This window comes from Eptesicus fuscus, chromosome 1 (assembly GCF_027574615.1).
Source record: "Eptesicus fuscus isolate TK198812 chromosome 1, DD_ASM_mEF_20220401, whole genome shotgun sequence".
Classification (NCBI taxonomy): Eukaryota; Metazoa; Chordata; class Mammalia; order Chiroptera; family Vespertilionidae; genus Eptesicus; species Eptesicus fuscus.
Window position 1 is genome coordinate 34,271,951 of NC_072473.1, and position 21,783 is coordinate 34,293,733.

General features: G+C 41.3%; 1 protein-coding gene across 1 annotated transcript in view; it reads left to right on the plus strand.

Moving 5' to 3' along the window:
- The first annotated feature begins 16,684 nt into the window (after window positions 1–16,684).
- Window positions 16,685–21,783, plus strand: part of LOC103304817 (spermine synthase-like) — a 99,051-nt gene continuing 93,952 nt past the window's right edge. Inside the window, 1 exon segment of the mRNA XM_054715351.1 lies at window positions 16,685–16,887. Coding sequence (XP_054571326.1) covers window positions 16,685–16,887 — 203 coding nt within the window.

Here is a 21,783-nt window from a genome sequence, read left to right on the forward strand (position 1 = left end):
TTGATGAAAATGTTCTGAACTTAGATTGTGGTGATTTTTGTAGTATGCTAAGAATATCCTAATAAATAAAAGAAAATACAGAGGGTGGACAAAAGTAGGTTTACAGTTTTTCCTATGGAAAATAATACAATAATTAATAAATAATAATATAAGAGACACTATTTTGCATACTCACAATTATAAACCTACTTTTGCCTATCTCTGACATATACTATGGTCTTCTCATGTTGGAAATAATGGCTATGCTCAACAGCAGCCTGAGGAAAATATGTCAAAGAAACATAAATGTTTTCAGAATTAATAGTATTCTCAGTATCCCTTTTTGAATCCTTATTCTGCTCCTGACAAACTGCTACCCAGATAATATTCTTGGAGCTCATTGTACCAGAATTTTCTCCTCGGTGAACTGTTAGCAAAACTGTATGAGGATTCAGCAAATAAACCTTTATTCAAGAATTTTCCAAGATATATTCCTCAAAACATTAGTTCAGAGGTTGTTTTTAGAAAGCATTCTATAAAAAAATTTTTAAGATAAAATATGTTTGGGAAGTGCTGACTTAAAAAAAAGGTAAACAAGTTTCTTTAATGAAAGACCTCTCAAATAATTTAATATGCAAGGGGTGCATTGAGAGTGGGCAATACCTCCACTTATTTGATCATAGAATCCCCTTTTGATAGGGAATATATTGATTGAGGCCCTAGGGTTCCAAATAAGGCACTTAGAAAAGCATTACCTCCTGCTGTTCTCTCTTCCTGGATACTCTAATTTCAGTGAGAACTCTTAAAGGCTAGAATCCTACATATCCTAAAGGTATACATATGTCACAATTGGACTTTAGACTCCGTAAGAGGCTAATGAGGGAGATGTTATGGAGCAGAAGGCATTCCAAGTACTTTCAGAATCACACCTGAAGTCTTTCCTGATGACTTGCAAAGTTAGCTTTAGTGTTTAGTCTTCACCATCAATCTAAAAATCAGATAAAGCTCTTGTATCCTAATGGAATATTGGCATATATGGAAATATGTTCCTGTTTTAACTTAAACCAGAGTGAAGCTGCTTAGTGTTTTGTGGTACCATCATGCTACACATTGCCTCAAATTACTTCACGTGTAAGCAGTCTCAAATAGTTTACTACCCACAACAGAAACCAGATATTGGAAATGAAGCCATTTAATTCTAATGCTCTGCCAGATGAATCAGAAAAAAAATGGGAATATTTCCTCAGTGATGCCCAGGGGCAAATGGCAATAGAAAGACGAGGAATGCTAAAATCAAATTCCCTTACCAAAGTTGTTTGACATAGAAGCACACCTTGTTTTATTGAGCAAGGCTCTAACTCTCTTTAAGTCTGTCAAGGCTGAGAGAGGTGAGGAAGCTGCAGAAAAAAACAACAACTTTGAAGCTAGTAGAGGTTGATTCATGAGGAAAGATGCCATCTCATTAATATAAAAGTTGAAGGTGAAGCAGCAAGTGCTGATGTAGAAGCTGCAGCAAATTATTTAGAAGCTCTAGTTATAATAATTAATAAAGGTAGCTAAACTAGACAGCAGATTTTCAATATAGATGAAACAATCTTGTATTGGAAGATGATGTTATTAAAGACTTTCTTTCATAGCTACAGAGCAGAAGTCAGTGGCTGGCTTCAAAGCTTCTAAGGACAGGCTGATTCTTTTGGTAGGTGCTAATGCAGCTGATAACTTTAAGTTGAAGCCAATTCTAATTTGTCATTCCCCAAATCCTAAGGCTTTTAAGTATTACAATAAATCTACTCTGCCTGTGCTGTATAAATGGAACAACAAACCATGGATGAAAGCACATCCGTTTGCAACATGATTTATTGTATATTTTAAGCCCACTGTTGAGGCTTACTGCTAACAATATAAGATATCTTACAAAATATTATGCTTAAGCACATAGTGCCCAAAGCACTCTGATGGTGTGTACAATAATTGGGTGAATATATACTGAGAAATGTTCATGTCTTCTTGATGTAGTGTTCCCTTTGTCATTATAAAATGTCAATATTTGTCACAATGGGATTAATGTTGTTTTTATGCCTGCTAATACAGCATCCATTCTGCAGCCCATGAGTAAAGAGTAATTGTGACTTTCAAATGATATTATTTAAGAAATATATCTCAAAAAGCTATAGCTGCCTTAAATAATGATTTATCTGATGGATCTGGGCAGTCAATGAAAACCTTATAGAAAGGATTCACCATTCTATATGCCAGTAAGAACATTTATGATTTGTGGAAATTGGTCAAAATATCAAAATTAACAAGAGGTTGAAGGTTGATTACAGTGGATGATTTTCAGAAGTTCAAGACATAAGTAAAAGGAGAAAGTGCAGATGTGGTGAAACAATCAAGAGAATTAGGATTTGAGGTAGAGCCTGAAGATGTTACTGAATTGGTGTAATCTCATGGTAAAATATCAATGAATGAGAAGTTTCCTGTTCTGGATAAGCAAAGAAAAAAAATTTTTTTGAGATGGAATCTACTCCTGGTGAATATACCCTTGTGAACGAAAGAAGCCACCTGCTAACCTGACAAGCTCAAGGGAGGCCTGTGTGGCAGTCTTGAAAACTCAGAGACCTAAAATAACCACAAAAGATGGTCTGAAAATTAAATATTTAACTACAAACAGGTTATAGTGGGCAGTCATTCCTAAGCTGATATCTTCCCTGACAAAGATCAACTTAGATCTTCTTTCCTGAGCCCATTTGCCTTTTTGCCTCTAAGATAACATATCTGTGAGATGTCTGGGTAACTTGTAACTTCCTTCTTTTGCTGGAGCCCCTGGGGCACAACCAAATGTTGTGGGCGCCAGGACAGATGCCTCAAATTCCTTCATTATCATGTTAATTGTTCCTGTACCCACCTAAGTATGTGTCCATCATTTTACTTTTTATCCAATCCCAGGGGTTTCCCACCGTTTGACTTTATCCCATCTCCTTAATCCATCACCAATGAATTTCATGTAGCCCACCTATGTCCCTCCTTTGATGGCAATGTATAAAAGTAGATGTAACCCTGCATTCTCCGGAGCATTATCTCAATTCATTGAGGTTCTGCTTCCCGGCATATGTCGACAGTTTGGCTCAAATAAACTCACTAAAATTCTTTACAGGTTTCAATGTTTTTTTTTTTTCATTAACACCCTGAATATTGTTAAATCAAAAACAAAGCATTTAGAATATTACATACAGTTAGTTGATACAGTGGCAGGGTTGGAGAGTATTTAAAAAGTTCTACTGTGAACAAAATGCAATCAAAAGCATCACATGGTACAGAGAAATCATTTGAGAAAGGTAGAATCAATTGATGCAGCAAACTTCACTGTTGTCTTAAGAAATCATTGCAGCCAACTCAGTCTTTAGCAACATTGAGTCAAGACCCTTAACCAGCAAAATGATTGACTCATTGAAATCTCAAATTATGTTTAGCATTTTATAGCAATACAGCACTTCTAATTTAGGTGTGCACATTGCTTTTTATGCATAACTAGGGGCCCAGTGCACGAATTTGTGCACCTTGAAAGGAACTGTGGGCCACGAGGCTGCAGTGGGCACAAGGGGGGGGTCTCAGCCCATTCTCTGCACCCCCTCCCGTCCCCTCCCACCACGGCCCCCAGTCCTCTGTCTGCTGGCAGCCCCGCTTCTGCTGCTGCCTCTCCCACACGCTGACAGTACTGATCCTGCTCCCACTCGCTGATGGCACAAAGTGATTGGGGCAGGCATCAGCAGCAGGTGCGAGTAGTGGCTGCTGCCCCGATCACACCTCAGGAGCAGGGGGAGGTGGATAAGCCCACAGGGGCAATCGGGGCTGGCAGCCACCGCTTGCACCTGCTGATAGCATCGAGCGATTTGGATCAGCACTGGATGCCAGCAGCGGGGGTGAGTGGTGGCGCCAGCTGTGGGTGCAAGTCGGGCTGGTGCTGGCAGTGGGTGTTAGTGGGGCTGTCATCAGCAGTGAGTGCGAGAAGTGGCTGCTGGCCCTGATTGCCCCTAAGGAGCAGGGGGAGGTGGAGTAGCCCTGTGGGATGATCGGGGCATCAGCTACCACTTGCACCCACTGATGCCACCAAGCAATCGGGGTCGATACTGAGAACCAGCAGCAAGTGTGAGCGGTGGCTCTGGTGCCAGCAGTGGGTGTGAGTGGGGCTGGTGCTGGTGCTGGCAGCAGGTGCAGGCACTGGCAGCAGGTGTGACTGCCCAGTGGGACTGCAGTGTGTGGGAGCAAAGAATTTTCAGTAACCACCAGAGGCTCTCCCTGAAGACAGTGACCAGTGCCCCGCCTTCATCTGGTGCCCCCACTCACCTGCTCCACCATCCTGCCATGGCTGATGCCTGCCATGTTCTGCGCATGCCCCCTGGTGGTCAGCACACATCATAGCAACAAGTTGTTCAGTTGTTTGGTTGTTCCGCTGTTCAGTCTATTCGCATATTCGGGTTTTATATAGATAGATTAAATTGCACACATTATAAACAACAGCATAATGTAAACATAACTTTTATATGCACTGGGGGGAAAATTGTGTGACTTAATTTATTGTGATTATTTGCTTTATTGTAGTGGTTTAGAAGCAAATCTGCAATATCTCTGGAGTATGCCTATATTATGTAGGTTTCTCTTAATCTTACATGCTAAGTCAGCAAAGTCCAGACTGGAATTTAAGATATGAAACCTGGAATTAATGTTTCCTGGATCCCAGGTATTTAGACACATAATATGTGTGGATATTTATCCATTTTTTGCCCAACATACTAAGAATGGCATTCCTAATATAATTTTTTTAAATATATTTTATTGATTTTTTACAGAGAGGAAGGGAGAGGGATAGAGAGTTAGAAACATTGATGAGAGAGAAACATCAATCAGCTGCCTCCTGCACACCTCCTATAGGGGATATGCCCGCAACCAAGGTACATGCCCTTGACCGAAATTGAACCTGGAACTTTTCAGTCCATAGGCCAATGCTCTATCCACTGAGCCAAACCGGTTTGGGCTCTAATATCATTTTATATCACAACATTGCAATCATAGGTGATAGCCTTAGGCAGTGGGGAGTTTGTTCATTAGTATATTCTGTTACAAACAATGTATTTTATTTAACAATCAAGTGAATTCATCTATTTTATTATTTGTTAGAAAATATTGAAAGGCTCTTGATTCTGCCAGCTTTCTCTTTCTTTTTTCTGAAGGAAATAAATAAATTTCATATATATTAAAATATTTCAAAGTAAAATACTTCCTCTGACTTATGGTGATGCAAAATCCTATCTAATAAAAAAGTAATATGCAAATCGACCGTACTCCCCTACACCCACAAGCCATGCCCATAAGCCACGCCCACCAGCCAATCAGGAGTGAATATGCAAATAAACCCAACCAAGATGGCTGTGGCCATAGAAAACAGGAGGGAGGCTTGGGTTTCCCTGGCAATGGAGGAAGCCAAGCTTTACAGCTGCCCTTGCCGGCCTAGGCCTCCATTCAATGTTACAAAGTTTCAATAATAGAAGATAATTAAAAACCAACAAAAATGGTGGCACCCACAGAGCTGGAGAGAGCAGGAGGCTAGGGTTGCCCCCAGCGATGGAGGAAGCCAAGCTTCTGCAGCCCTGGCTGGCCTAGACCTCCACTCCAGGCTACAAAGTTTCAGTTGTAGAAGATAAATAAATTCCAGATACCAGGCCCTTCACTTGGGTCTCTGGGGGGCATGGCCAGCCTGCAAACCACCACAGGCCCCTCGCCAAGGCCGCCCCATGCCCCAAAGGAATGCCCACCCTGATCCGGGACACCCTTCAGGGCAAACCAGCTGGCCCCCACCCATGGACCAGGCCTCTATTCTATCTTATAAAAGAGTAATATGCAGATTGACCATCACTCCAACACACAAGATGGCTGCCCCCATGTGGTCAAAGATCCTGTCCCCATGTGGACACAAGATGGCCACCACAAGATGGCCAGCAGGGGAGGGCAGTTGGGGGTGATCAAGCCTGTAGGAGAGGGCAGTTAGGGGTGACCAGGCTGGCAGAGGAGGGAAGTTGGGGGTGACTGGGCCTGAAGGAAGGGCAGTTGGGGGGACCCAGGCCTGCAGGGGAGGGCAGTTAGAGGCAAACAGGCTGGCAAGGGAGAAGTTAGGCATCAATCGGGCTGGCATGGGAGTGATTAGGGGGAGATCTGGCTGGCAGGAAGAAGCGGTTAGGGGCAATCAGGAAGGCAGGCAGGCGAGCAGGTGGGAGCCAGCAGTCCTGGATTGTGAGAGGGATGTCGGGCAATCTGACATCCCTTGAGGGGTCCCAGATTGAAGAGGGTGCAGGCTGGGCTGAGAGACACCCCCCCATGCACAAATTTTGTGCACTGGGCCTCTAGTTTTATATATAACCTGCAAAACTAGACACCATCTATAATAATGTATGTGATCTGATTTAGTGCTAGATTCATTTGCTTTGCTTTGCTTTGATTTTTACCTTTTTTTTTTTTTCTTTTAGAAACATGCATCAGAAAAGTAAATTAAATGCCTTAGAAAGGAAGGCCAACTTCTGTGAAGAAAGTGATGACATCCTATCTAGAGTCTGATGGACTCAAAAACAGACAGAATACTTCTTGGTGTACTTTCTGACTTCAAAGTCATTCAGGGAGCTTGGGCATTAAAGGCTTCTGTTTTGTAGATAGTAATAAGGTGTCTATGCTCATCCAACTTTTCTCCCTCACAAACTAATCAAATTTTCTAGAGAGACTGCCTAAATGCACAAAAATCTCATGTCCTCTATTTTGACCCTGGAGGACTAAATACCCCAGTGTTCCTTATAGTTACACTGAGACTATGTGACTATCTTCTGACCTATAAAATATATCAGGCAGTATTCAAAATGGATAAGCCATGAGTTAGAAGAAGGTCTCTGAGACAAAGCTGGAAGAGCTGAACAAGAAAATCGCTCCATCTGATGTGAAGGAAGAGTAAGTTGTTGTATTAAAGTCTCTAAGATTAGTTCACATGATTTTAATGACTGGCAATTCTGAAATTTGTAGGTCTGACTGACTGGAAACTCAGACAGGAATTGATACTTCAAACTTGAAACTGAATTTTTCTTCTATGGGGAACCTCTGTTTTTGTTTCAAGGACTTTCAAATGAATAGACATGGCCTATCTGCATTATCCAGGGTGAACTGATTGTAAATTTTAACACAACTACAAAATACTTTCATAGCAACATGAGGATTACTGTATGGTTAAATAACTGGGTGCTATAGCCTAGCCTATTTGACACAAAACTAACCATCACTTCCCACTCACCAACAACTTGGTATTTATTCAAAGTTTGAGATTGTAGCTTGGTTTAAACTTTTTTTAGTGTTATATATTTTATTACTGTAGGCACAGATACACTAATAGTCATAGGGCAATGACCAAGTCATAGACCATAAATCGTGTTCATTTGTGCTATATTTAAACCATACCTATCAGTTATTGACCTCATAAAATACAGAGTTCTGTCATCCTGAAATTTACGATGATAAAGCATACTTACCCCACAGCCCCACAGGGGTATGACAAGTATTTTAATATGCCAGAACTATAACATTTTATGTAGAGAGGCAATAAAATTACAGAACAATTCACAATGTCTAAGCATTTGTATTTTTTTGCATCAACATTAATTTCTCAAAAATATTTGAGTTGGACAGCCTTTGTTAAAAAAAAATTCTCAATCCAATTTGGACACAAAACAAGTATTTCATTCATTTTGTTTTTATTTAATCTTCACCTGAGGACATTTTTTCCATTGATTTTAGAGCATGGAAGGGAGGGAGGAGGAGGAGGAGAGAGAGAGACAGGCAGAGAAACAGACAGAAAGAGAGAGAATCAGAGAGAGAGAGAGAGAGAGAGAGAGAGAGAGAGAGAGAGAGACATCGATGTGAGTGAGACATATCAATTAGTTGTCTCCAACACATGCCCCAGCCTGGGTCAGAGGTCAAACCTGCAACCCATAGACACAGACAATAGTATGGTGAAGGTCTGGGGTGGTGGGTGGGATGGATTTATATATATATATATATATGTGTGTGTTTATATATATATATATATATATATGTGTGTGTGTATATATATACTATATATATATATATATATATATATATATATATATACACACTAGAGGCCCAGTGCACGAAATTCTTGCACTTGGGATGGAGGGGGTTCCCTCAGCCTGGAGTGTGAGAGGACGCAGGCCAGGCTGAGGGACCCCACAGGTACACAATCAGGGCCGAGGAGGGATGTGGGAGTTTGGCCAGCCAGAGAGAGACCACAGGAGGGCTCCAGGGTGTGTCTGGCCGGTCTCACTCAGTCCCGATTGGCTGGACCCTAGCAGCAAGCCAACCTATCGGTCAGATCGTCTGCCTCCTGGTGGTCAGTGTACATCATAGCAAGCGGTTGAGTGGCCTTAGCATATCACTATCATAATATGCTTTGATTGGTTGAATGGACGATTGGGTGACCAGACACTTATATATATATATATATATATATATATATATATATATATATATATACATACACACATATATACACTGAGTGGCCAGATTATTATGATCTCTGGATGCATAATAATCTGGCCACTCAGTATATATATTAGAGGCCCAGTGAATGAATTAATGCATGGATGGGGTCTGGCCAGCCTGGCCAGTGGGAGGGGACATGGGCGGTTGGCCGGCCTGCCTGCTGGTCAAACTCCTGGTTGAGGGGACAATTTGCATATGAGCCTTTTATTATATAGGATATACACTGAGTGGCCAGATTATTATGCATTCAGAGTTCATAATAATCTGGCCATTCAGTATATGTATATATATTTACTGTATATATAGGTGTACTGGTTAATGTGGATTTTGTAATCAAAGAAAACATGAAAATTTCAAGAGAAACATCAAAAGTGCTTTATTCCAAGTAATGTCCATCACTTGCTACACATTTCCCCCATCTTTCAAGTAATTTGTGGATACCATCCCAATAGAACTTTTCTTGTTTTGAGGCAAACCATTCAGAGACCCAATTTTCAACTTCTTTCAAATGCAGAGCATTGTCTTATTTTGGAAGCAATTTGGCCTTGTAGTCAATGTTGATGATTGACCTGGATCAACCTATGATTTTGTACATTTGGGATTCTCATAATAAATCCACTTTTCATTGCCAGTCACAATTTGATGGGAAAAAAAAGACTTTCTTTCATGCCACTGAAGCAACATTTTACTGATAACTTTCTGGTTTTCCATTTGTCTTTCATTCAGTTGGTGGGGCACCCATTTTCCTTCCTTTAAAATCTTTCCCATTGCTTGTAAATAATCAGAAATTGTTTGCTGAGCAACGTTTAATCTTTCTGCAAGTTGTTTTTGAGTTTGACATGCATCTTCCTCCAATAATGCTTGTAATTGTTGGTCTTCAAACTTTTTTGGTTGACCTGGACATTCTTTGTCTTTCACATAGAAGAAGTCATCACTTTTTAAAAAAAAATTTGTTGTTTAAGGTATTACAAAGAGTAGTACATATGTCTCTTTTTTCCCTCCACTGACATGTCCCCATCCTCCCCTACTCCCTGACACTTACCCTCACCCCCCTACCCCCAGTGTCTTACATCTGTTGGTTGTGCTTATATGCATGCATTTAAACCAGTGTTCACAAGTATCTTAATATGGAGCATGTTCACCATAAGCTTCCCAAAGTATATGATAACTTTCAGCAGCACTTTTCTTCAAAATAAAGTAATGAATTAAAACTTCCCACAAATGCTCTTTTTTTGGCATGAAATTCAACATTTTTAAGCATAAAATATCTATGATGTTAACACATTCAGCAAATTTGACATATGAAGTTTTGAAGCTTGCTGTCAATACAACAAAATAGCATACATATGTTAGAAATAAGGCGAGCCCCCCAAGTCAAGGGTTCTGGTAGAATACAAAACATACTCAGGAGCCAGGCAGCAAGGCAAACATCTTTACTTCTACATAGAAGGGTGCACACACATGGTCTGGAAGCACATGCACACCAAGCAGGTGGGCTGTTCAGCTTTATAATACCTGATGCACGATTGGCTAATTGAAAGGGAGGGGCTGGCCTTTGCTGTTTCAAGATGGTGGCCCCCAGGGGAGCTGCAAGCCATGCGGCCAACATGGTGGCTGCCAAGTCACGCAGTCCAAAATGGTGGCTGTCTAAACTGTTCTTTGGCAGAAAAGATGATTTGTTTATTCTCACAATTCCCCCCTTTTCTTTAGTTAAACTCTTTTTCTTCAAACTTTGCTGACATTCATTGACTTTCATGCTCTGCAGTGTCTAGGAGGAGACTAATTTGCTGTTTGGTCAATGCAGTTTCAATTAACCCTTGTATAAGACATGGGATGATGTGACATCCCATCACTGTAGCTCCTAATCAAAGGGGTGAAGTGGACACCATTTCTCTAGTGCATCAGAGAAAGGACCCTTGGTCCCAGGCTCCAGCTCACTCGTCACTAAAGCTGCCAGTGCCTTAGGCTCAGTGACAGTCCATCTTCTGTGTTGTCAAGGATGAATGTACAGCACTGGCCCCAACATTACACATCTTCCTCGTTCTTCTGCCTGTTCTCCCAGGGCACCCTGCTGCTGGCATCTAGCTGTTCACTATCCCTTTAACTGCGTCTCGAGTGTAGTTAACCAGCCCTTGCTGGTTCTAGAAAATATAACTAATCCACCACATTCTTGTTCACAGTGGGCCACCAACACAGGACAGACTCAAACCCTGCAGCAATCTGATTTCTAGCCTTAAACTCCTTGACACTCCTTCTAGAACCCAAATGTGTGTATATGGGGATAAAAGGAACCCCCTAGACTCTCTTTCCTCTTCCTAGTCTTTCTGTCCATTGAAAAAGGCTTATGATATGCCAACATGAAAGGGATAGCCAATTGTATCAGAGCACAAGGTCTACTCCATTTGCTGGGCAAGGCCACAATTCAGGGTCTTCCATGACACCACCAGACATCAGCACAGGGTACCAACAGTGCAGCACAATGGGCTTCTGAGGATGCCATTTACGCCTCCGGGTACATTTCTCATAAACTCTGAGCACTTCCCAACCCCCACCCCTTGAGAGGCAGGCGGTATAGTTTACATCAGAGGACAGGCAGGATTTTTTTTTTTTTTTTTTGGGGGGGTGGTTCTAGCTTTTTACCTCTGTTGGATGGGAACAACAGGGCGAGAGTATTACAGGAAGCATTTCCTCAGGTGGTTTCCTCCTGGTACAAGGCAAGCACATATTCCATCCCTTTACTGTCTGAGGTCCAACCAAATGGGAATAGGACCACTTGGGCCTCTAGCCTTCCTGCTACACAAGCGTAACAGTTGCTTTTATTCAGGGTGTGTACAGAATATTTAATCCATTCCACCCAGGCATTTGTTCCCTTATATCCTACTTCTATTTGCATGGTGGTGGCAGTGGCCTAAGGTATCTTGTTCTGTGACATCTACTTCTAAATCTAGTCCTAGCCAATCTTTTGACCTAAAGGCTGAAATATCCAAGTCATTCAAGTTATCTATAACCAATAACTTAACTGGGAAAGCATAATCCAGATTGTACACATTTCTCCAGCTCACATTGTAAGCCTCTGCAATTTGCCAGATTCCTTAAGCAAATAGAGCCCAGTACATGATGGTTATTAAGACAGCTCACAGTTTTTAGCATCAGTTTCAAGGGGATATGTCCTGGTATGGCCTCACCCTGTGTGTGATGGGTCCAACCTCGCTCTGCAGTCTGAACAGCAGTCTCTGTGGTAAGCAAGACAGGTAAGGTCCTTCCCAGGAGGGTTCCAAATTGCTTTCTTTCCAAATCTTGATTAGAACAAACGTAGTCTTCTGGTCAATGGCGATAAACCAGAAAACTCAAGAGGAGGGCCTTGGGTCAGGATGCCTTCTAACCTGAGAGAGATTAAAGTAGAAGAGATACCCAGTACATAGTTCTTAAGAAATTGGTCCCTAGTTTCCATTGTAGGAAGATATTGAGGCATTCCAGGGCCTATTGGAATCACCTACAGCCAATTTTAGGTTAAAAAAAAAAAAAAAACTTTTCTTAAAATTCAAACCCTAGGAAGGTTGTCAAACTTGATTTTACCAAAAGATTATATATTAAAGTGTATTAGACAGGAACATAGGCCAGCAAACTTCAGTTCCTATGATTAAAAGATGGTCTTTTTATTAAATACCCAATTAATATAACATAATTATTTTACTAGAAAAGAACTAACCAAAATAAGGCTTATTTTCTAACTTTATTTGTCCTTGGGTGTGGACAACAAATGACACTAATTGGATTTCTCCCATCAGTCTTTCTGAGTACTTTGGCATAAGCTATTTACCCTCTGTTTAGGGAGACAAAATACAAATCATTGACTCTTAAGTGTCCTTGGTTTAGGGAAGACAGAGTTTTCTAGATGGTTGCAAACTGCTGTTTTAATATTTAAGTTTCCCTGCTCTGTCCGGGCTTACTGGCCTGTATCATTTAATCAATTTCCTTTTAATATTTCTTTTTATAAACTTCTTATAATTTCCACAGACATTCTTACAACTTTCAAAAACATCTTTACAATTTCCAGAAATATCCACCTTTAGAAACCACCTTCTTTTTTCCTTCAAAATGCATAACCATGCCTCAGTCCTTCCATTAAGCATCTCCATTCCAATATTTTTTCTTTCTGTCACACCATAAGCAATTTGTACAGACCTTTTCTTTTATTTTTTAATGTATTAGAATTCTTCATTCTTAGAAACCTTAATTTTTCAATAATTTACCAAAAAGTAAACAGCCAGCATTTCTTTTTATTTTAATATATTTTATTGATTTTTTACAGAGAGGAAGGGAAAGGGATAAGGAGTTAGAAACATCGATGAGAGAGAAACATTGATCAGCTGCCTCCTGCACACTCCCCACTGGGGATGTGCCTGCAACCAAGGTACATGCCCTTGACTGGAATCGAACCTGGGACCCTTCAGTCCATAGGCGGACGCTCTATCCACTGAGCAAAACCAGTTAGGGCACAGCCAGCATTTCTTAGATTAACATTTATCAACACACTTTTTGTAATTATTTTAAAAGACATTAATTAAATTTGCCAAAACCGGTTTGGCTCAGTGGATAGAGCGTCGGCCTGCGGACTGAAAGGTCCCAGGTTCGATTCCGGTCAAGGGCATGTACCTTGGTTGCGGGCACATCCCCGGTAGGGGGTGTGCAGGAGGCAGCTGGTTGATGTTTCTCTCTCATCGATGTTTCTAGCTTTCTATCCCTCTCCCTTCCTCTCTGTAAAAATCAATAAAAGACATTAATTAAATTTAAACCAGTTTTAATATTAAAAATTTGGTTCAGACCAATAAATCCTCTTTTTTTATCAGGTCAATAAAATATTATATCCTAGGTGAAATTTTACCACACATATTACACATAAAGACTACAATATATTTTGAACTAATTTTTCCAGAGAAAATACAAAAACTATTTTTCTCAAAAATGAATTTCTATACTTTATGAATTTTTTACAACCATATAATTTCTCCCAACTTAATTTGAACTTTTAACTTTTAGAAACATCAAATTTTAGGTGGCAAGTTAAATAATTAGCATTTCTCAGATTAGTAATACATTTCTATTTTAAGGGTATATCTCAAATAAAGTACAAGACATATTTTATTAATAGATTCAAATCTATCCTCTAGATTTTTCATACGAGGCAAACTTAGATTTATATTTCATTTTAAAATACCTAGATATTTAATAATTTTTATTATTTAATTCAGCAAACTCCAAAGTTTTAAGTTACCAAAGACTTTGGGGAATTATGTATAAACTGCTACACTCTTCCTTAGAGATACATCACCTAAGGTTAGTGCTGCCGCTTCTGTTTCTGGCTCTCCTGGCCAGCCCTTCCCTAGGCCATTTTCTTGAGATGTCAAGCCAACTATTGGTGACAAAATGTAATTTATAATATTTCTTGGCCCAACAGGTCCCCTGGGTATGGCCCAGAGTACTTTCTCATTTGATAGTACATAGAAGGGTGCACACCGATGGTCTGGAAGCACGTGCACACCAAGCAGGAGGGCTGCTCAGCTTTATAATCCCTGATGCACGTGACCTGTCCCTTGCTCTTTATTGGAGTTTAGGCTCACAGTCTTTCACAATTGGCTAATTGAAAGGGAAGGGTTGGCCTTTGCTGTTTCAAGATGGAGCTGTAAGCCATGCGGCCAACATGGTGGCTGCCAAGTCACTCAGTCCAAAATGGTGGCTGTCTAAACTGTTCTTTGACAGAAAAGATGATTTGTTTATTCTCACACTTATCAGATCTTATATATATCAATATATGTATAACTCCATCTATTGAAAAATATCCTCATTATTTACTGGTACACCTGATATATATATATATATATATATATATATATATATATATATATATATATACAAACTTCAGTAAAAAAAAATCATTGCTGCCAATCTGGTGTGGCTCAGTGGTTGAGTGTCGACTTATGAACCACAAGGTCAGGGTTTGATTCCTGGTTAGGGCACATGACAGGGTTGTGAGCTCAGTACCCAGTGTGGGGCATGCAGGAGGCAGCTGTTCAATGATTCTCTCTCATTATTGATGTTTTTTTCTCTCTCTCCCTCTCCCTTCCTCTTTGAAATCAATAAAAAATTTTTTTTTCAAAAATCATTGCTTTCACACATTCATATAATAGTCAATCACATGGAGAATTGGTAAATTAAATATTTCCCCCATTAGTTGTATTCTCTACTATAGTTTCTTTTTGAAGTATGTTTGCATAAGTACAAAATCTATAAGAAATTCAGCTTTTATATTACCTGGTTATTCAAATCATAAAATAGAAAAGTCCAAGCATTATTTTAATCTTTTTATATTTTTATTCTTTTAGAGAAAGTAAATTTCAGGTGTACAACCTACTAATTTGATTTTGTATATATTGTAAAATGATCTAGCTAACATCTGTCACCATACATATTCAAAATAGTCTAGCTAACATCTGTCACCATACATATTCACAATTTATTACACCTGTGATTAGAATTTTAAAATGTACTCCCATAGCAGTTTTTTATATGCAATACAGTGTCATTGACTATATTTATTATGCTGCTCATAATATCTCTATGACTTACATATTTGATAACTGTAAGTTTATACTTTTTGATCACTTCACCCATTTTGCCCACCGAATACCCTGTGCATCTGACAACCACCATTTTTTAATTAACTTTATTGGGGTGACATTGGTTAATAACATTGTATACATTTCAAGTGTACAATTCTATAATACATCATCTGTATATTGCACTGTGAGCTCACCAACCAAAGTCTAATCTCCTTCTGCCACCATACATTTCACCCTCTTTACCCTTTTCAACCTCCCCCCACTCTTGTTCCTTTCTCATAACCACCATACAGAAAAACCACCAATTTGTTCTCTATATCTGATTTCAGTTTGTTTGTTTGTTTGTTTGTTGTCATTCCACATATAAGGGATATCATACATTAATTGTCTTCCTCTGTCTGACTTGTTTCACTTGGCATAATGCACTCAAGCCTATCCATATTATCACAAATGGCAAGGTTTTCTTCTGCTATATAAAGATTTTTAAATATATTTTATTGATTTTTTAAAAAATATATTTTATTGATTTTTTACAGAAAGGAAGGGAGAGGGATAGAGAGTTAGAAACATCAATGGGAGAGAAACATCGATCAGCTGCCTCCTGCACACCTCCTACTGGGGATGTGCCCACAAACAAGGTACATGCCCTTCACCGGAATTGAACCTGGGACCTTTCAGTCTGCAGGCCGATGCTCTATCCACTGAGCCAAACCAGTTAGGGACTGTTATATAGAGTTTTAACAAAAAACTAACCATCACATTCTATTTCCCTTATCCATTCATTCTTTTATGGGCTCCTTGCCATCTTTTGTGTTTTGGCTATTATGAGTAATGCTGGAATAAACATACAGATAAATAAAATTGAGTAGTGGAATTAATGGAACATATGGTAGATCTATTATTAAAATTTCAAGGTACCTCCACACAGTTTTCCATAATGTATGCACCAATTTTTGTGTCCTCCACCAGTACACAAGTGTCTCTTTCTCTTCATTTCCTTGCCAAAAATTGATATTGTTTGTAATTTTAATAATAGCCACTCTACCAAGCTTGGAGCAATATCTCATTGTGGTTTTGATTTGTATTTTCCTGATTATTAGCACCTTTTCATATACCTATACACTACCTGTATGTCTTTTTGAAAATATGTATATTTATATCTACATCCTCTGCCTATTTATTAATCAGATTGTTTGTTTTTATCCTTTTGAGTTATATGTTCTCTATATATTTTGTGTATACCAGTATATATGCACATATGTGTATTTATGTATATACTAGAGGTCCAGTGCACAAAATTCATGCACTGGGGGGGGGGGCGTTCCTCAGCCCAGCCTGCTCCTTCTCACAGTCCGGGAGCCCTCAGGGTATGTCCTACAGACAGATTAGACCCTCTCCCTGCTCCCTCTGCTGGAGGTGACCCTGTGATCAGGGGAAGGTGATGCCTCCATCATGCCCCTGCTGCTGACACTGCTGGCAACGAGGCTGCTTGAACCATGGTCATCGCAGCCACTGTGGCTTGCCTGAGCCTCACTAGGCCCTTATTGCCTGAGCCTCGGGCCCTCACAGTGACAGCGGCCATCGGCGGCTTGCTGGAGCCCCGGGCTGGCCCTGGGCAAGTGGCAGTGGCCATTGGCGGCTTGCTGGAGCCCTGGACCAAACCTGAGCAAGCAGCAGTGGCCATCGGTGGCTTACAAGAGCCCTGGGCCAGCCCTGGGCTCCATTGTATGCTCTTGCTTCCTTTGTCAAAAATTAATTGACCATAACAGTGTGGGTGGATTTCTTGGTTCTCTGATCTGTTTCATTGATCTACTAGTATATACCTGTTTTTGTGCCAGTACCAGGCTATTTTTATTACAATGGCTTTGTAAGTTTGATATCCAATATTGTGACTGCTCCAAATTTGTTCTTCTTTCTCAAGAATGTTGTAGCTATTCAGTATCTTTTTTGTTCCATATGTATTTTTGGAATATTTGTTCTAGATCTGTGAGATTTGCTAATCTACCTAATAAAAGAGTAACATGCTAATTGACCGTACCTTCACGATGCCCACCAGTCAATCCGGAGTGAGTATGCAAATTAACCCAACAAAGATGGCCTCTGGGCAGCATGGGAAGGCAGAAAGGCAGCTCTGGGCCAGAGTGGAAAGGCTGCTTTGGCCAGAGCGAAGGCCGTGCCAGCAGCCAGAGAAACAAAGGCCCATTCTTGCATGAATCTTCATTTGTGCATCAGGCCACTAGTCCTATCTAATAAAAGAGTAATATGCAAATTAACCATCACTTTGCGACAAAGATGGTGGCACCCATAGCCACAAAGATGGCCATGCCAGCCGGAACCACAGAGCCAGTGGACACACAAGCTCGCAAGGGGGGTCCGGACCCCAGCCCCAGCCCCACGGAGGCCACGGCACTTGGCTGCTGGGGCCAGAGCCAGCATACACACAAGGCTGCAGGGGTTCTGAATCCCAGCCCCAGCCCCATGGAGGCCACGGCACTGGGCTGCTGAGGCTGGAGCCAGTGGATAAACCCTGAATCCCTAGGTCCCCTCCTCTCATTTCCAGGAAATAAAATGTCTGCTGTGCACCCACCTTTTGGCAAAGCCTCTGCCCGCTGCGGGCACCCCCTCCCCCAGCAGGCAGCGCTGCACAACTCCAGGGCACCCGTCTTCCCATACCTTATATGGACAAATGCATGCAGGCAAAGTCAGGAATTCAGGCCCCTGACATCAGCTTCCAGTTCTCAGGGCACCACACAGGAGACCAAGGGTGGGGGTGGGGACAGTGGGAGGAAGAAGGGGAAAAGGCACCAAACAGCAGTTGCTCCAGCCCTGCCAAAGTTTTACTTTATGTCAGTGGGTTCACTCCCAGGCCCCATGCGAGCTTTCCCTGGATAAGTAGCTTTAGAAAGCAGGTGGACAGCCGGGCACTGCAAGGTTAAGGCTGGTTGCACAGTCCAGGGTGTGAGACATGCTGTGGGGCACGGGGCCAGGACTGTCCAGGGCTGGGGACAATGAGAGGGGGAGTGCCTGGGCACCTCCTCCTACGCCTTAGCCTCCGCCTCCAGATGCTGCCACCACTGCCACTGCCCCGACTGCCTCCTCCCAGAGGTATTGTTGCAAATTCTTCTTCCCTGCCCCCTTTGCCTGCGGGTGCCTCAGGAACCCCCAGCCTACCCTGGCATGAGTGCCTCTGGGGTGGCAGCAGTACGGGTGCAGGGTGTGGAGTGTGGCCCTGCCTGGGTGGAAGGGCCCGTGGTGCAGAAGTGCCAGCTGTGGTGCAATCACAGGGTACATGCCATTGATGGGAGACCCCAAGTTTTTTGAGAAGCTCAGATCGTGGTCTGGGCAGGGTTGGAGCCCTTCCCTGTGTGACCCCAGCCTGGGCCTTTCTGGGCACCCAGGGGCTGGGGCCACACCCAGCTTCTTAGAGCTTTCATGGAATCCCAGTTGTCACCATGAATGGGAACTAGGAATCCAGTTATCCAAGCCCCCATTTTACAGTTGGGGCAACTGAGGTCCAGAGAGAAGGAGGGCCTCCCCAGAAATCAGTCACTAAAGGCCAAACTGTAATGAAAATAAATGGCTCCCAATTCCTAATTTCCATTCTGCAGCATTTCTCCAGTGCCCACAGGCCAGCAGGGGGGGGGGGGGGGGGAGTTGGGGGCGATCAGGCTGGCAGGCAGAGTGGTTAGGGGTGATCAGGCAGGCAGGCACGTGAGCAGTTAGGAGCCAGTAGTCCTGAATTGCGAGAGGGATGTCCAACTGCTGGTGTGGGATTGGGCCTAAACCAGCGGTCTGACATCCCCTGAGGGGCCAGATTGGAGAGGGTGCAGGCCAGGCTGAGGAACCACCCCCCCATGCACGAATTTTGTGCACCAGGCCACTAATAGTATTATAATAGGGATTGCATTGAACCTATAAATTACTTTGGGTAGTATGAATGTTTTAATGATGTCAATATCTCCAATTCATGAACATAGTATATGCTTCCAATTGTATCTTTCTCTATTTCATTTTTCAATATCCTGTAGTTTTCTGAGTATAGGTCTTTTACCTCATTGGTTATGGTTATTTGAAGGTATCTTTTTTATTGTTGCATAGGTAAATGGGATCTGTTTTCAGTTTCTTTTACTGAGAGGTTTTTATTAGTGTATAAAAATGCCAGTGATTTCTGGATGTTAATATTGTATCCTCCTACTTTGCCACATTTATTTATTAAACTCATGGCCTGGTGCACAAAATTTGTGCACATTAAAAGGGAATTAATTAGAGGAAATATTTTAATAATGCTATTTGCCCTTTCTCTATAATAGAAGTGTCAGAGATGAAAGAAAATTAGTAAAATGTATATGAAAATATCCTTCCTGTCAGAGACTGGGGCATGGCCATGGGACCTAGAGTAAAGTTCCCATCCACCACCTGCACCTACTTTAAAAATGCAGGAGACCCAGACCCAGCCGGCCCCACCCCCGTCAAGCCCCTCCATGTGGGGGTTGCAGCCTAAGGTCCCCCAGCCTGGCGCTAGGGCTGGGAGTGCATGGCCTGAGGTCCCCTGTCAAGCCCTGCCAGATGGGGGGCATGACCTGAGGTCCCCCATCAAGCCCCACTGGGCGAGGGGTGCACCATGAGGTCCCTGTCAAGCCCTGTGGGGTGGGGGGGGGGGCACGGCCTGAGGTCCCTCGCCCTGGCCAGGCGCCATAAAGCCTTAGGTTCCTGCTGTTCGGTCGTGACGTTATGGCATCCCAGCTTATTTGCATATTCCTCTATTATATAGATAGATCTATTAGTTTTTTGGTGGAGTCTTTAGGGTTTTCTATGTATACATCATGTCATCTTCAAATAATGACATTTTACTTCATCCTTTCCAATTTGTATGCCTTTTATTTTTCCTTCATGTCTAATCACTGTGGCTACAATTTGGAATATTCTGTTGAGTAAGAGTGGTGAAAGTAGACATCCTTGTCTGGTTCCTTTTCTTAAGGGGAATGCTTTTAGTATTTGCCCATTGAGTATAATGTTGCCTGTAGATTTGTCGTATATGCTATTTATTATGTTGAGTTATAATCATTCTATTTCCACTTGGTTGAGAGTTTTTATAAAAATGAATGCTAAATTCTTTAAATGCATTTTCTGCATCTACTGATATAAGCATGTGATGTTTATCCTTCAGTCTATTTACATGGTGCATCACATTTTTTGATTTGGGAATATTATACCAGCATGGTATCCCTATAATACACCCGACTTGGTCATGGTGTATGACATTTTAAAAAAATTATTTATTGTTTAAAGTATTACATATAGTATTACATATGTCTCCTTTTTTTTTTACATCAATGATGAGAGAGAATCATTGATCGACTATATATGTCTCCTTTTTACCCCATTGACTTCTCCCCGGCCACTCCCCGCTACACATGCCCTCAACCCCCTAGTGTCTGTGCCCATTGGTTATGCTTATATGCATGCATACAAGCCCTTTGGTTGATCTCTTACCCACCTCCTGCCTTCCCTCTGAAGTTTGACAGTCTGTTTGATGCTTGTCTGTCTCTGGATCTATTTATGTTAATCAGTCTATGTTATTTATTATATTCCACAAATGCGTGAGATCATGTGATATTTATCTTTCTCCGATTGGCTTATTTAACTTAGCATAATGCTCTCCATGTCCATCCATGCTGTTGTGAATGCTAAGAGTTCTTTCTTTTTTACAATAGCATAGCATTTCATTGTGTAGATGTACCACAGATTTTTAATCCACTCATCTACTGATGGGCACTTCAGCAGTTTCCAAATCTTAGTTATTGTAAATTGTGCTGCTATGAACATAGGGATGCATATGTCCTTTCTGATTGGTTTTCTGATTTCTTGGGATATATTCCTAGAAGTGGGATTAGGGTGTCAAATAGGAGTTCCATTTTTAACTTTTTGAGGAAACTCCATACTGTTTTCCTCAGTGGCTACACCAGTCTGCATTCCCACCAGCAGTGCACAAGGGTTCCTTTTTCTCTGCATCCTCACCAGCACTTGTTCTTTGTCAATTTGTTTATGATAGCCATTCTGACAGGTGTGAGATGGTATATCATTGTCATTTTGATTGGCATCTCTCGGGTGATTAGAGACTTTTTAAACATATTAATGGATCTGACTTGCTAAAGTTTTTTGAGGTTTTTAGCATCTACATACATCATGTATATTGATCTGCAATTTTCTTTATTTGTAGTGTCTTTATCTAGTTTTGGAATAAGGATAATTCTGGCTTCATAAAAAGATCTTGGAAGTCCTCTCTTTTCTTGAAATTTTTTGGAATAGTTTGAGGAGGATAAGTGTCAGTTTGTCTTTAACAGTTTGGTAAAACTCACCTGTGATGCCATCCTGTCCAGGGCTTTGGTTTACTTAGAGTTTTTTTTTCCTTTTATTATAGCTTCAATTTCATTATTTGTTATAGACCTATTCAGGTTTTCTGATTATTCCTGATTGAGTTTTGCAAGATTGTATTTTTTTTCCAGGAATTTTTCCATTTCACCCACATTGTCCATTTTGTTGCCATATAAGTGTTCAAAGTATTTTCTCACAATCCTTTTTATTCCTTTGGTGT